This window comes from Erithacus rubecula, assembly GCF_903797595.1.
Source record: "Erithacus rubecula genome assembly, chromosome: 2".
Taxonomy (NCBI): domain Eukaryota; kingdom Metazoa; phylum Chordata; class Aves; order Passeriformes; family Muscicapidae; genus Erithacus; species Erithacus rubecula.
This window is the reverse complement of record NC_136685.1, coordinates 28,643,315-28,660,848: the sequence shown is the minus strand read 5'-3', so window position 1 is coordinate 28,660,848 and position 17,534 is coordinate 28,643,315. Positions and strand designations below refer to the sequence as shown.

Sequence of the window (17,534 nt, the reverse complement as noted above, 5' to 3'; positions counted from 1 at the left end):
GCATTGGATCTTCTGGGTTCTTAAGGCAGCACATTGGTACTTTGGTTTGCTAAGACAACATTTGCATAGTAGTTGCTTAGAGGTATAGTAAAAATATATACCATTAATAAATGACTTTAAAAACCAAATGCTCTGCATAATTCTCACTTCCTTTAGAAGCTTGAAAAGTGCCATTAGCACAGCCATTTGTCTGTAAGTGCATTATATACATCTAATAGAAATGAAATATTTTAGGACCATTTTTTTTGGCTTGTTTTCCATTTTCATTTGCAACAGTTAACACTGAAAGGAACACACTAATAAAATCCACTGTGTATGCAGTGTGTTGTCCTTCAGTGATGTGAATTTTTTTTGCCACAATCAGTTTTTTAAAAAATGTTTGCATTGCTTCTGTGGAGTGTCATAGCAGCTCCTGAGCTGCTGTTTTGCAAACAAAAACTTAGCAGTGTCACTCAGCCCTGCTGATGTTACCAGCATTCCTCAGGAGTGTCTTTTTTTTAGCTTATACATCCAAAGCAATTGGTGTAGAAATGTAGGCAACAATGGCATTTCATAATAACATCATTGTTCTGTGTTTAAAAAAAAAATTACCATAACACATGACAAATGCTAGTATAATCTAAAGGTTGCATTCAATAGGCCACTAATAAAAGACAGTATATTTTATACCCAACTGATTGATTTACCTGCTCTGAGATGCCCCACCACATCAGCCAAGCTACCTTTCTTCACTTTGGTAATGAAGGCACCGAGTCGTCCTAATTCTGTCATTTTTCCTCCAACAACCTAGTTAATCATAAATGTGTGAGTCTCCAAGCCACAAACAAGATGTCACATAAAGCACAAATATATAGACTAATCAGTTTTCACGTTATTTTTGAAATTACATCTGAAATGTTTATAGGCAAACCTATTGTCAACCCTACTGGGTTTTTGAGAAGCTTAAAGACAAAAATAAGTAAAGCTGACACAGAATGAATAAAATTGATATTCCTTTTACTGTGTTTGACTAATCAACCTTATGCAGTTTGCTAAGTACCTGCATTTGTTGCAGAAAAATGCTTCTTAATAAATAAACAGGAAAATGCATTTTTAACAAATAATTGTCTGTCATGCACTCAAATTTAAATTGCAAGTGTGCATCATTTCAAATGTACAAAATCCCAAAATACAGTCAGTACAACAATTGAAAACTTAGCAAATACACTACTATTAAATACAGGCAACAAGTTCACAAGAATGTTGATACTGCTAAAATATAGGCACTCTCATCCAAAAACATGACAGGACAAAGCAACTTCTGGCTTTTGTTGAACAGAAGAGAAACTGAAATTGAAGAGATCTGAAGATGACTACAGGAGACAAAGATCAGGAGCATCAAAAAAACCAAAAAAAAACAAGTGCCCTCAAGAGGCCAGATTTTAAACGAAATACAAAGAAAATATAGTCTTGCTGACTTGCTACTTCCTTAACTATCTTGCTCTCTCCAGTCAAGTGAGGGATTTGGGTTTGTTTTTTTCTTTTGTAAGGAATATCCTGGAGCAGTTTTGTAATAAAGTGAAACAGTAGAATGATGGTTCATTAGGTATTAGTTACCCATGTTATAATCACAATAACTTGTATAGAAGGAGTGTATGTATTTATAGTCATAACTTATCTGTATAACTTTCAAAATTTAGTAAAAGGGAGGAATACATTTTTTGTCAGAGTACCATATGATTGGAGAGTCTTCTGATTTAATGTTTACATTAAATCTCTGTCTAAGATCAGTGGAACTTCCTTTCATTTAGCACATAAATCATGTAATACTTACTTTTAGCCCCAGTAATGCACCTGATTCTTTAGGCATGGTTGTTCTCTTGTTAAGAATAACACGCCCAATTAAGCGATCTCCCTCTTTGGAAGGCTGCCACGTCACGGGGTGCTGTTAAAAAACAAGCAGTGGAATTAAAGAAGTGTGACCATCCCCCAGTATTTAGATGCACATGTATAAGCCAATAAAATTACTGTATCATCATGTCACAGCAGACACAAACATCCCTCAGATGTTGCATACTGCACCTGAGTTTTCTTTGATTATATCTGTTGGACCCTCGCTACATTAAACATTTGTGCCTGTTTTAAGAAAATTTATGCATTAAGTCTACAGATAGAACTATAATCCAGTTCAAACATCAATACAATTAAATATTTTAAACACACCTTAGATAATAAAATTAAATATTTACTTTTAAATTACACTACTCTGAAAAGTGCATTCAGAAATTCTGTTCTTTATAATAATATGTGTTATGCAGGTCTACCATGTGAGGGTTCATCATATAATAAAATCAAGATGATGTTTTACAACACCAAGTCTTAAAAAACGAAAATCACTAATTTCCCAGAGCAGCACCACACACAAAACTGCTTTCTTTGTGGTTCACAGTGAAATTAAATGTCATGTCTATAATGGAATTAAATTCAAGTTAAAATTCAAGCAATTCTACAAATACACATTTTGATAAAATTTTCTTTCTGGTTTCTATTTCCATGGCCCTCTAAAACAAATTTTTATTTGATTTGCATAGAATATTTTTTTACAGCCAAATATCTATGCTGAACAGAAACAATTAGCAAATGTTTAAACTCATACTTATGAACCCCTATTTTTCTATTTCTTACCGAACTAATAGGGGACGTCTCCCTGCTGTGCCACGTGGCAGGATCCAGCCAGTAATAATCCAAGTCACCTGGAAGAATATGAATAGAAAGAAATGTGTAATCTCTCAAACAGAGAAAGATGTACAAATGATTACTCCTGCATGCATGAATTTTAAAGTGCAATAGTTTGAAGAAGCAAATACAAAAGCAGTATTATGATTTAAATTAATATATAAATTTGAAAACAATATAGTGTATTAATATAAAATAAGACATTTATCTGCTTTTTCAGGAATTGCACCTTAGAACCACTCTATTTTTATCTTTACTCAGTTCAAGAATGGACCCCAAAGCAACACATTCACAGCCCTCCTAATCCCCACCATCTCCATAATCAACACACAGGACTACAGCTAATGATGGCATGAGAGGGGATACTCCACAAAATAGGCACTTAGCTATAGTTAAGGACAGAACAACCACACTCGAGAATCAGCAGAGATCAATGCTGTGACAACAGGTACTGTACAGAGGGAGAGGCACAGGATCTGGTCATTGAGTACCAGAGAGAACAGCCACACAAATACATCAAATAGTGCCAACTGCAGGTACAGGCTGCAATCTTCTCTTTCACTTGGGACAAACTTACATGCTATGTACATCAGAAAAAAGACCATGAGTTACAGTGGTCTGGAAGCCATCAGCCTATCAGGACAAGGAGGGCACTTCTGGCAATATATCTTCAATATCTTACTTTATAAAACCCCATCTCTATAACACTCCTGCTAGATGCCTGTGTCCTAGTAAGAATAGTGATCTAATAGAAGCCCAAACAAAGCATGCAATGGAGAAGATACCTTTACTTGCAGACATTTTTTTTTAATTCTTTCTCAACAAATACTTAGATGCTGATTATAAAATACAAGTTGTAATATTCTCTATAACTCATAAAATCTTTGATAGCTTACCATCTACATGATCATATGCTCAAGTTTATTTTTAAAGAGCGTATTACTATCATATGCATAACCACATGAGGCAGTTTGTGGTTTCATTAGCTACTGCAGTTCTGCAGGTTTGGAAAACACATTAAATCACATTAAAGACCTTTCAGTTTTATTTTTAGGATCCTTCCTCGTGCCTTTATAAACTTGAAAATTACAACAAGAACAGCAGCAAACCCACAAACTACAATGACACCTGCAGTGTTGGAAGTAAGCTCAAAACTATGGTACAGAGCTCTCCAAATTTCAGAAATGGACTCAACAGTAACACCAAAAATCAACTATCTCCTGTGTTGTCTGGCCTGCCACAAGCCAAACACAACACACCTTGTCTTCTTGTTTCAGAGTTCTTTGCTCAGTAATAGAGAAATGTTCAGAAGGGGATAAATGTCAGCTTCAGCATGCAGATGAATGTATCCAGGTCCTCAAAAACATTTCTGCTCATCCCCATTGTTCCCTGCTTCCTTTTCCTGTCATCCTTCCTAGATTCAGCTTCTTGCTCCTAGTTTCCTTGCTGGTCTTCCTCCTGGTTACTGCAGATCCATGACCATTTATTTCATGCACCTAGAAGCCTTCTTCACCAAGTCCCTGCTCTAGAGCAAGATCCTCTCATAAATCTTCTGTCTTGTCTAACCTGCTGATTTTCTTTGTCTAACCACCTACCTTCCCTTTGCTGCCTTTTCTTCCCTGCCCATGTTTTTTCTGTCATCCGTCTGCTTCTGCTTCTAGATTTGGAGTCCTTTCTTAAGGCTCTGTATTTTAATCCCTCTTTAACCTCAAACCCTTTGATGCTGAGATATATTCCTGCACCCTCCTTCCCACATCTAAACCTTTAGGTGTCTGTCCTGTTCCCTCATTCTGTCTGTCTCATGTTTTACTAAATTCCAAGCCATCAGCTACATCCAGAGTAGCTGGCCATGACACCAATTCTCTCACCCTCTGCTCTCCAAAGCTGAGAGCAGAAACAGCACTTCAAATGCAGCTCTACTGAGCTGGAACAGGAATAATATGCTCAGAAGCTATAAAGGTAGCTATCAAATCAAACATCTTGACTGAAGGTCACTGAAAGTGGTAAGTCTACCATCTGGTGAATACTTTAAAAGCTGCAAAAAATACGTGAACTGGGGAGAGAAAAGTACACATTCTTTAAAAATGACGTAATTTTTAAATTTCCATTAAAATTCAGTATGATACTGACCACTGGCACACAAACATCTAGGGGAATTTAAAACTATAAAAAAATTATACAATGCAAAATTGTATAGTTAATCTACTCATAAACACTCATCAAATAGGACATAAAAGTCAAGATACAAATAAAAAAACTCCCCAGATGGGTATTAAAAATATTTTATGCCAGCAACACTGATACTAGGGACATCTGCAGTTCATTACTTTGAAAATAGTTTCTCCTTGGTCATCTTATGCCATTGCTGCTTCTTTGCCTAATTCCTATTCATGCCATTCTTGCACTGCCATACTCCAGAACTCCCTCATTGTTTAATTGCACAAAATAACTTCACTGGAGCAGCCTTATAGAGACCTGGGAATAGGTAAATAGCATGCAAAAACTTACTAAGAGTATAGCTTCAAAATTTCAGGTCTTCTCCAAAAAACACCCACCAAAACTGAAAACAAAAATTCCTATACACAGAGAGCACTCCTACATTGGTAAAAGTAATGAAAGATAACTATTAAAATATGAAAAATTTAAGAAATTATAGAGAGGAAAAAACTACTTACATAATGAGCAAATAATACCTTTATAGGCTTAAACTGCTTTTAAATGCTTTTTAAACCATTCAAACAACTTAAAAATAAGCTCCCATGAAAATACACATATACTGTATCATTATTTTTTTCACATTACTGATGCATTTCTAAAACATATTATTAAAAATGTATTTGCAGTTTCAATGTATGATTTCCTTAAGACGAACTGAGTAAAACAGAGTATATATTTGTAAAATCTTATTTCCTAAGAGAATAATTCAAAAGTTGTATTCTAAAAGCAAGGAAATGTTTTTCCTATTAAAATGCTGCTACTCAATTACTTTACTTTTGGATGCACACGGATACAATAATAATTTGCAAGACACAAATGTGTTGAGCTTTTTCCATGCCTTTTGCTATCTTCCATCAAAATCCAAGATGGGGAGTAAAGGTCTTAATAAATCCTCATTTTTTTAATATCTGCAATATGCGTGCTTTCAAAATAAAGGGAAAGCTAACTCATACCAACAAAAAATCCATTTTCTAGAAAATAATTGTCTTCAGCAGCACTATCCATACCAAAAGCTAATGCTGTGGGTACTATGATTTCAAGTATGATCCTGAAAAGCTGACAAATTCTGGAAAAAAAATCTCGTCCCTCTCGCAAGGCCAAAACAAGCACAAAATATGAGAGGGTCTGTTACTGTGTATGAACAGTCATGCTGATTTCCAAAGAGCCTTGAATACTGGGGATAAAAACCCTGAGATGTTTTCCCAAATCCATCCAGATCATATTCAGAGACTACTGATATTCAGCAAAGAATGTGCTTCAGTGATTTGCTCAAATCCATATGCACTGGATTTGCAGGAGTTACTTAATACAAAAAGCAGAATCTAATGATGAGTCAGTCAACCCATGTTAGGCACATAACTGACCATTAGCAGCATGTAGCTGTTAATTAACACAGCAGTTCTAAAAGATAACTATGAAACTCAGACAAATATTTTTCAGAGGCTACATCTAAAATTACTCTACAAACGAATAGTCAGACTACGTCTCTCTAATTAACCCACAGAATCACGGAATGTCTTGGGTTGGGAAGGACCTTAAAGATTATTTACCACATCCAACCTGGCCTTGAACACTGCCAGGGATGGGGCATCTGCAGCCTGAGCAACCTATTCTAGCACCTCACCAAATTCACAGTCAAGATCCTATCTCAATATACTCTTTTTCAGTTTTAAATCACGCCCCTGGGTCCCATCACTACAATTGCTTTTAAAAAGTCCTCCTGCAGGTATTTAATAGTTCTCCTTTAGGCAGTGAAGAGCTACTAGAACATCTCGCCAGAGCTTCATCTTCTTCATGATGAATGACCCCACTCTCTCAGCCTGTCTACACAGGAGAGATGCTCCCATCCTCTGACCATCTTCATAGCCTTCTCTGGACTCACTCCAGCAGGTCCATGTCCTTCATGTGTCAGGAGCCCAGAGCTGGATGCAGCATTCCATGTGATATCTCACCACAGTGGAGCAGAGGGACAGAATCACCTCCCTCAGCCTGCTGGCCATGCTGCTTTTGAGGCAGCCCAGGATGTGTTTGGCTTTCCAGGCTACAAGCTGCCAGCTCATGTTGAGTTTTTCATCCACCAACACCTCCCAAGTCCTTCTCCTCAGGGCTGCTCTCAATCTATTCTCCACCCAGTCTGTACTTGGGGCCTATTAACCAAATCCACATCTCTCAGTTTAGAGGCAAGGATGCCATATATGAGACAGTGTCAAATTCCTTGCAGATCAAGTAGCTGATGTCAGTCTTCTTTTATGCTGTAACCTCATTGTAGAAGGCAACTAAATTTGTCACACATTATTTGCCCTTAGTGAAGCCCTGTTGGCTGTCACCAATCACCTCCTTATTTTCCAGTTTCCTTAGCACAGTTCCAGGATGATCTGCTCTATGATCTTGCTGGACAAAAAAGTCAGACTGACTGGCCTCTAGTTTCTAACATCTCCCTTTTTAAAAATGAGGGTTATATGTTTTCACTTTTACAGGCTGTGGCAACCTCACCAGACTGCCACAACTTCACAAATATGATGAACAGTGATTTAACCACTTCATCTACCAGTTTCTTCAGGAGTGGCAGATGCACCTCATCAGGCCCCATGGACTTGCTCACCTCCATGCTCCTCAGATGCCTCAAACCTGCTCTGCTGCAGTGGGCACTTCCTGCATCTCCCAGCTCCTGCCTGTGCCTGTGGCAGCCTGGGCAGTGTGGCTGGAGCACTTCACAGTAAAGACTGAGGGAAAAAGTAATTCAGTACCTCAGCCTTCTCCATATTCAAGGTAAGCAGGCTTCTTTCCCTCTGGAGAGAGTCCACATTTTCTCTAGGTTTCCTTTTATTACTGACACACCTAGAGCCACTTTCCTTGCTGCCCCTGATGTCCCCAGGCAGATTTAATTCTGTCAGGGTTTTAGCTTTCCTAACCTGATCCCTGACTGCTTGTACAATTACTCTGGTGAGCTGCTGTTACAGATGTGGTACATCCTATTGTTAAGCAGGAAAGCATCTCTACACTCAGGAAAAAACATTCTATCATTTTATCAGAAAAATAATTCTGTATATAAACAACAAATGCTAAAATCATTCTAGTTCAAGCTGCTAACTAACCACATAAAGAGAATATGTGAGTACACTGCCTTGGCAAGCAGCCCTCACATTAATGTGGAAAGCAGAGAATTCAAAAGCTAACTATTGCCTATTTATATAGAAAACTTCACAAAAATGCTCATTATCTCTTATCTCAAAGCTACCCACTTCAGACGTCTGCAGTTAAGAACTTAATCCTTGCAGAACAAGATCTGTGTTTTACTATCTACAGTTCAAGGACAGGCTGGCTCATGCAGTTTTTGGGAAGAATGCACCACAAGGCTGTGAAATTTAGGATTTTCTTTTGTAGCGAAAATACATAATTGCACTGGACTTTAGTTCCCTGCTGGCAAACGTCCTAAGCACTGAATATTAACATGCTGAAAAATTCCAAAGTTAAAATAAAGACTAGTACACCTTGAAAGTTTATTTCTTTATATATTACACTCCTATTTCAGGTACAGATGTGGTACATAGCTCCCAAAATTAGAACTAGCCTCTTAAATTGCTCTCTTATTTCAGTATTTATTTAGGTATTTTCATTTAATGATGAGATATAAAATTACTTTTCTGTATATTAATTAAATTTCTGAGTAACAAAAAAAAAAAAAAAAAACAACAACAACAAAAAAAACACTGGAAAAGGATCCACACAGCTTTATCAAGCACTAGGCTTTCAGATTTAGATAACTGACATAGAAATAGGAAGGTAAGGAAGTAGTGAACTTACGAAATATTATGTAAAGAGTTAAGGGCACTGATATTAAAAAAATCTAGTGAAAAAGAAAATCCCTTTGACTTCTCCCCTAGTTACTATGGCAAAGTTGTTCCTTTACAAGAGTTTGCAAACTCAAAATTATTTTTTATTTTGTAAAGGAATTATTTTTCTGTTGCTGATTATGAAAAGGTTTTTCAATGTATTCTTTTTTAAATCAGGGCATAAGGACAATTTTCTGTGATCTGTAAATAAATAAATTAAAATTTAGTACGAGTTTCTTATATAGATATTTATTTAACAAAGCATTTTTATGTCATAGATTGTGATTTGCTTTTAACTAGGTGTACAGGTTAGACATACACTTTTTTAATAATGAATGAGGGTTGATGAATGAGGGTTGCTCAAAAGACAGACGTGCAAAAGACCCTCCAACACAAAAACAACCTGGCCCATTTCTGTGTTTCACAAAATGGACTTCCTACCTGAATTATCTCAGTGTTGTTTTAAAGCTTTAAAAAATAACTGAAAGCAAGGGTTACCAATCTTGCCAATGGAAGCTTAAAGCCAAAAAATCCCAAGCTATCTAGTAAACAAACTGAGACTTTTTGAATGTTTCTAAAATTTTTAACATGGAATACAAGGGACATAACAAGAAAGCTGTTCTAAATTTCCTGAATGTCTAAGGAATCTTCTCATTAACTCCCTCAGCCAACATTTAGCAACTTCACTCAAACACCCAGCATCTTCAAAAGTTCATCAACCCCTTTCCAGCTAGATTCTTATTTTTATATCAGAGACCACTTAAACTGCTATTCTGAGGATGTGTAAGTCTTATTACAAGCTTGTGACTCCAAGCATGTGTATGATTCACAGAGGGATGGTCCTCAAAAACATATTTTGTAGGGTCATTAAAAGGTGTGACAAGCTTAGAGGTGTAAAATATTAAACAAGATGCATGAACTTCCAATAATCTGAAGGTTATTTTACAAGGTTCATTAAAAACATTTTCTTGAGGATACCAGAGAAATGGTTAGCGTCAGGAACTTAAATCAACAGGCAAACATTTTGATTTTGATACTGTGGCATGTAAAGATTAAAGAAAAAATTTGTTGCCTAATTTTTGTCTCTGATTTTGCTGACTGGAAGCACTCTCTTGAGTGGAATCGAATTTTGTAGAGGAATGGAAGGAGATGTCCTTCTGGAAATCTAGAGCTTCTCTGAATGAATTTATTATTTCTATTTTATTCCAATTCAATATTGACACTAATTTGTGTCAAGAGTTTCAATGAGTTTCTGTTTCATATAATTAACACATTCAGTTTTGATATGATTTATTGATAATATTTTTGTTCAGCATTTAATGAAATTTGAAAAATGTACAGCACGTTATCTCAAAAGGTCACATGGTCTGATTATTTTGGATACATATGTACACATATCTACCTAGCACACTAAAGGCCTGACAAGTTCTTAATATTTTTGTGCTGTTCTGAAAGAATTCCCAGCACTTCAAATAAAGCACGTTGTTCTTCAGCATAACATATTTTTTCCCTGTGGGTTGGTTTAGGGATTTTTTCCCTATCTCCTGTGTACACTAAAACAATTGAGTAGGTGTTAATTGCAAAAAAAAAAAAGGTAATATTTCCATTTTGGTCTCTTCTTTGGTATGTTTCCTCAGAGAGTTTTTAAAACCTTAATTTTTTTTTAAAATATTTGTTAAAAACTAAGTTATTAAGATCAAAGCTGAAAAAAAAAACCACCTCCTTAAACCCTAGGCTGTTTCTATACTGCCAATAGGTAGAAATTTTAACAAGGATGAAAAAACAGGAAAGCAAGTATCTGAAAGGCTGTAATGCAGCAGCTCACACATTAGAAGTCTCATGGATACAATGCCCACTAAGGCATCCATGCCCTGGTAGAACACACAGCAAATAAGGTACAAAAACAGGCAATGCCCAGAGAAACTGACTTGAACACGCATTTTCTACCACTGTGTGGAAAAGAAAGGAATTTCTGCTCAGATACAGAAGAAAGCACACAGTGTTTACAGGCATGCTGATAGAAACAACAGCAGATGAAAGCAAAGCTTCTTGTTTTCCATAGGACCAGGGAAAGGGAGGAAGACAGTGAGTTTTTCTGTTGTCCAACATACACAGACAGAGTACACCATGCAAATCTGCAAGATACTCGGGAAATGACAATATTATATTTCATCATCTTGCTATTTAAAAGTTCATCTTCATTAAAACTGGGGGAGATAATCAATAATCTAATGAAAAAGAAAGTCTGAGAATAGGAAAAAAAGGCTCTTGGTTGTTCCAAGCTTCAAGAAAGTACAGCAGATGAAATTCTCTAATTAAAGAGAAAAGCACTTCAGCAGTACCATGATGGGGTCATACTCTGGAAGACTAAAATAGGACAATTAAGCTTCATGAGGGTTTTTTTTTGTTCTTGTTTTTATTTAGTTTAGTTTTCTGTTGATTTGGTATTATTTGTGGTTTTGTTGTTATTGTTTCTGGCTTTTTTGGGTTTTTTAATTATCATTCATTAATATCCTCGATGCTGCATTAGAAGATAATGAGAGATTTTGTTTCTCTAGTTCAGAGGGGAGTACTGCAGGGAGAATGTTTGGAATGCACTCTGGGAGATCACTGACACTAATAAAACAATGAGCAAAGCATCTTTGGAACTTTGATTCCCACCAGTAGAGAGGAAATAGTCAAGAACTTCATGATCTTCAAAAAGAGAATGATGGCGAGCAGAAAAAAGTCAAAAACCTTTCTACAAAAAAATCCAAAAAACTAAAACAAAAATCCTATTGCCAAATAACCTAAGCAAAACTCTCCAATCCAACCTTAGAGAAAATAAGGAAGCAGCCACAACAGTAAAAGGAGCCCACCAATCATGGAAACATTTAACCAACCAAGCAGAACCAGGCCAATTCAGAAGAGGGAGAAAAACAATCAAATACTGACCAACTAAATCATGAATGTTTCATATTCTGGAATAGTCAATATAAAATTCCCTTTGAGTGTGGAACTTATAGTGATTGAGTACCAGGAAGCACACAAGACAAAATTAGAAACACAAAATATAATGCAAACAGTGATTCATGCAAAAACAACTGAGATAATTTTGAAACTTTAGTCTCTACCACTTAGAATGTAGTACCAAGTAGGTACCAATCTAGAATACTATGTAAAGAATCTGCTACTGTTTGGCTCTATCAGTAGATTTCAAATACATTCACTTGAGCAGGAGTTTTGTTTATGAGCATGCCATGTTAAGACCCACACCAGAAAAAGTGTCCAGCATAAGGTGAAAACCTATTTAGAAAATAATATTCTAAATATATTCTAACCATATTTGGCTAAAATTGGTAACAAATACCCCCAAAAGTATTCATTAAGCTGCTTCTGTAGTGTTTGTCTGGAACATAGTAATAGTCAACACTCACACTACAGTTCCATGTAATAAAACAGAAACATATTTGACTTGTAATAGACTTGATCCCAAGGACAAAGGAATGGCTTTTTATAGGAGGCCAGAACCAGACTATTCTGACAAGCTAGAAAACTGGAAATAGAGGATCAGGCTCAGAGTAGACAGAGGAAATGGCTCCACACTCAGCCTAGGATAAACTAGTGTAGAAAAAGGGAGAAATCCACCAGTTGAGAACTAGAAGTGCAGAAGATGATGAGGTGGATATAACTGATGTCAATGGTAACAGGAGAGGGTGGCACACAAGCCTGCCTGCTGTTGGAAAACCACCATTTGGGAGTTACAGAATTGGCCAGAGACCAAGACTCCAGTGCCTTTCCTACTTTTGCTACAAAAATACCTCAAAAGGTCAGACTGGTGAGGAACTTCAGGTTTTGTTGTTAGTTTTGGGGACTTTGTTTTGTTCTATTGTCCATGATGGTTTATTTTTTGGGCAGCCTTGCACTTAACCAATACCCTGACATAATAGCTGACCTTGATGAGAACTCATGCTCTCAGGTTCTGTCTTTGCAGCACACAGCTCATTTTTCAGAGAGGAATATTTAGGATACTGATGTGCCATTATGGGGGAGAGATGATACAAGTTTAATGGACAGAGAGCTATAGATAGTCTGGCTTAATAGTCCATTATATGTCTATAGTCAGGGGCTGTGGGGCTCAGTGTGATTTTAAAGCATCTTTTAGCTCTCCCAGGCCCATGCTATTCCAAAGGCTGGAGACATGCTGCTGCTTGTCCACTGCCCACAGCACAGCTCTGAATCACTGCAGCGCAGGGCGGCACTGCTCTGTATTCCTCACCTCAACCCTACTTCACCTTCTTCATCTACTTTTGCCAAGATGTGCAAAAGATTTCTGGAATGCAGTTTAGTCATCTACACAGCTGAACAGCAAACAGCTTCAAGAAGAAACAGGGATTTAGCTTCTTTATTTACCTATAAACAACTTATTAAGCATGAGAGAGTGCAAGGTTTTGACCTTAGCCAAAGATGTTATCCATGCAGAGCAAAGGCTGACCATTGTCCCTCTCAGCCTCAGCATTTTGTCTCCCTGATATTCCTGCTGCTGTTTCTGTTCCATCTCTGTTTTGACTGCTATTAAATCACATTTTCTCCAAAGCATCCCTCAATTTTCTGCCCTCAGAAACTTTAATTCTCCTCTAAATTCTGTTGAAATTAAATAGATTTGTAACATATGTGTCCTAAAATGTAGTATCTAAAACATTATTTCAAACCTCTTTTGTGACTTGTTCTATCATACATCTTCAGAATTAACTCTTCTAGTGAAAAAACTAGTTTTCAAAATCAATTTTTATAGACAGTGCTATTAGCTACTTAGATATAGGATTTAAAAGGTATTTGTTATTCTCAGCACACTGCATAATCCCCAAGGAACTTGAAATGGTGAATTCTGCCTCTCACTTTCCACTGAGATCCTTCAGTGATTTAGCTGAGTAGCTTATTTCAAATACAAAAGCAAGAAGCTGATGTCCTTCCCTGAGCAGAAAGTGCAATGCATCAATATGATCAGGCAGAAATAATACACACAATAATCAGAGCTCTACATTTATTATAACCCATATATTATTATAACCATAACTTCAGCTTATGCTAAACCAACATATGTACATAAGTTTGATGACTTTTCCCCCTAAATAATAGGGGGGAAAGAAAAGTAACAGAATACATTTCATTCTGAACTTTTTAAAGCTCCTAAGAATAGAATAATTCAGGATATTGAGGACTTGTCAATTGTCTTCTTCCAAAAAGAAATAATACACAGGAATGTTCATTTGTTTCCTGAAGTAAATTTCTAAATTCTTTATTCTTGACTTCTCCAAAATGCAGAAGTCATGATGCAATAGGAATATTTTTGTTATTATTATTTTTCAGAAACACATTTCTATTTTGATGTGCACTTTCAAAATGCAGATTTTTGTTTAAAAGCTCATTCCATATAGCATCACTACTGTCAGATTATATTTAACACATGAGCTTTTAAAATATAAACATAACTGAAACACAGACTTAAAGGCAAAATGTTTTTTTATTCCCTCTTTAAGCTGAATATATGCTACAATTAACATTTTAACATTCAGAGGATACATCTCCACTAAAACTGCACAGTTAAATAAATCTGTTCACAAAAGGATATAATTTTGTTTAAAAATAAGAAATATAAAAATATAATTAAAACCTAGGCACTATATAGCTCCTTATTTACCTGTCCCTGAATGCAACGTATGGAGCAGAAACTGAAGAAACCCAGCAAACATAGCAGCTTCAGCAAGAGAATGTTTAAAGCACAACTGGCATCTAGTAGGTTGCTGAATCCAGCCTGCAACTGTAGCAAAACCGTAATGCCAGCAAAAATCCACTTCAGAGTGAAGGAGACGACATCAAAGAAGTCATGAGGTGCTTGCTCCTGATCCTAAGCCAAATTATTCTGCAGTGTCCAGCAGGCAGGGCTATGAGAGCCCGTGCCACGGAACGCAGCTCTGCAGTGTCGTGCAAGCTTCCATTGCTGCATCAGCTCCTACACGGCCACTGCAATGACAGGCAGCTTCAGCCTTCAGGAGGTGAATGGTTTGAGGAATACAGAATCAACCATGGGGGGTAAAGGCTCCTTCCTCTGGAGAGAACGGGAAAGAAGTTTCCTAGTGCTTTTAAGCCAAGAGTAGACACAAGCTCAGGCATCTAAGTAATCAATACTACTGCTGCAGTTATTATTTATATTCAGCAGTGGTGCACTGAACAAGTTTAATCAACTGCATAGATGAAGCATTTGTGTTTAGGAAATGTGGCTTTTTTAATTTATGTAAAACATCCCAAGCTGCAGATTTACTTCTAGCACACTGAAAACACAAACGGCCTTTGAGAAAAACTTACCACTTTTTACAAATTAAAGGGATAATTTCATTATTTTCATATATAAAAGATGTGTGCATGGAAACATAATTTTGTGTAAGAAAAAATATACTCCGAATAAAAACCCCAGGAAATAATATTTTGTATTCCAAATTACATGTTCAAGATAAAACAGAAAAGCAGAACTTGTACTTGCAAAAGCCAGATGATTGGAGAATTATAGCTAATAGAATTTACTGAAGTATTTAATCTACTGTAATGGTATCCAAATGATACAACAATAAAACCATTTCTGTGGCAGAGACAGCCTTCCTCTGTACAAACAGATGGTTTTCTGCAGCCTATCTACATACTGCAGGACTTCCAAAATACAATGCAGGACACCCAGAATAAAAAAAAAACCTGCTGTTTAGAAACTAAAATGTGAGAAAGCAAAGCAAACAAAGAGAAGCTTAGAAGGAATAAAATAGAAATAGTAAAGCCAATGAGAGCTTACAGCTCTTTCATACTTAACAAGATATGGATCTATTAGTAATAATGAAAATACACTAATAAGTTGTTTCCATCTAGTTCTGGACCAAACCCAAGGTATTGAATGCTCCCACATGTCAGTCAACAGCAAAAGCCACAGAACATCCCTGGCCACTGCTAAGTGTCCCCAGTAGCACTGTATCAGCATGAGGAATATACAGCTGTCTAACTCTGCTTTATTCACAGACATGCCCTTGTTAGGAGAGGATTTTCTGGAGGAGGAAAGTGTCCAGTCTTTATATATTTCAAGAGACAGTGATCATCTACTACTGACTGAGGAACATATACCCAGCTTTCTTCTAAAGCCAGAAACATTTCTTGCAAAAACAAAAGATCGAGTATACCAAATGCCTGATGCTTCCACAGAACATCACTGACCCTTCTGCATTACTCCTTGCAGGGTGACCCCCTCCTGTGCCAGGACAGGCATTGAGGGCTGTGTGTCACTTTCAGAACAGCACACCTGGGTCCTGAGCACTCACCTCACCTCACCTGACTGCACCTACTAAACAAGGCAGGGGATTTTGTCATAACACAAATCAACAGATGAAAAATTCTTGCTTGCAAGAATTTGTAAAGGAGACTGTACTACAAAGGGCTTGTTTTCTGACTTATTTCAAGTGTTCCTGTCATTCCCACAGCACACGTGTCTGTGAAAAAAAAACTATGAACTGTTTTCCCAAGCACATTTAGAAAGGTTGTTTGTGCCTCAAGGTGTTGTTAAAGCTCTCACTGTCTCCCACTCCCCCACATGATAACCCCTCCCTCTCCTCCAGCAGGCAGTTCTCAATGCCCATTTTACTCAATGCTATCCCTAGTCATGAGTTCTGCCCAAGTCCTGCCTAGGTAGCCCAGCCTAACAGCTTCAGATGGTAGAGGTGTCTGCAAATATTTGCTGAAAATAAAGGAAGAGAGGAGCAACAGAAGAATGTTCTGAGGTCAGAAAGGGCGTTTTGCAGAAAAGAACAGTACCACCAATTCCAGCATCCACTGCTCATCCCTAAGGGTGGAGTTCATTCCTCCCAGCCCCCACAGAGTCTTTCTGGCTGCCCCAAAGGCTCATCTGACAGTTTAAAAATAAGGTGCTAATACTTGGTCCATTTACTTTTACATCCATTAATAGTATCAAAGCACTTGGAAACTAACTGTAAAACTGGACATCATTCCATTTTCTTAGCAAAAATACATAATTAAGTTATGACACACTTTCAAACTTTGCATAGGATAGCATTACTTTCATAATCTCTGAGGATTTTTACCCCTGCAAATGATTTTATTGCCACTGTCTTCTAAGGCAAGTTACACTATGAATCTGATAGTTATATATTTACCACCACATTTTAGCCCTTCATACTCTTCCTGCTAATAGTTGGTCTAGGTCTTAATCTGTGTATGATATTCTTGCAGTTTTAAAAAGTTCTAAAACCATTAGAAAAACATGAGATTATTCAATCTCACATAACCGTAATATTATTCAAGCTTTAAGAGAGTAAATTCCAAACATACTGTTCAGCTTTATGCCTGGGTGGAAATGCAACATCCTCTCGACCAAAAGTTTTACAACACTTTTTGGAAAGGGGAAAATCAGAGAATGGTCTCAAGCTTTTTTCTGTAGCACAAAAACAAATTCAAGTAAAGAAACCATTATGCCTAAAGTTGGAATTTTAATTAGAAAATCAGAGAAACAACAAAAGAGATCTGTGTTACAGTCTCCAGTTCTCAAAGCCAAGTTACAGTGGGGAAGATATTCTAATACAATTGCAGGAGTCTGAGATACAGTATTAGATATTGTATGTGACATTTTGCAGTGTAGGCCTGTTTGATCAGCTTCAAAAAGCCCTGGCTATTGTGGGAGATGACCAGTGACTAGACAAGCCACATACCACACCTCTACAAGCAGGGCAAGACCTGGGA

The 17,534-nt window shown here is 36.9% G+C and overlaps 1 protein-coding gene across 38 annotated transcripts in view; it reads right to left on the bottom strand.

The window, feature by feature from the left end:
• RIMS1 (regulating synaptic membrane exocytosis 1) overlaps window positions 1-17,534 on the bottom strand; it is a 299,994-nt gene that overhangs the window by 119,972 nt on the left and 162,488 nt on the right. For 28 of the 38 annotated variants that reach the window (XM_079299111.1, XM_079299113.1, XM_079299110.1 and 25 more), the window contains 3 exons: window positions 2,665-2,732; window positions 1,814-1,924; window positions 687-786 (listed from right to left, as the gene is read on the bottom strand). In XM_079299111.1, coding sequence (XP_079155237.1) covers window positions 687-786; window positions 1,814-1,924; window positions 2,665-2,732 — 279 coding nt within the window. Of the gene's footprint in view, window positions 1-686; window positions 787-1,813; window positions 1,925-2,664; window positions 2,733-14,445; window positions 14,780-17,534 lie in introns of those variants that run through there. The other 10 variants (XM_079299127.1, XM_079299123.1, XM_079299125.1 and 7 more) reach the window with 4 other exon arrangements.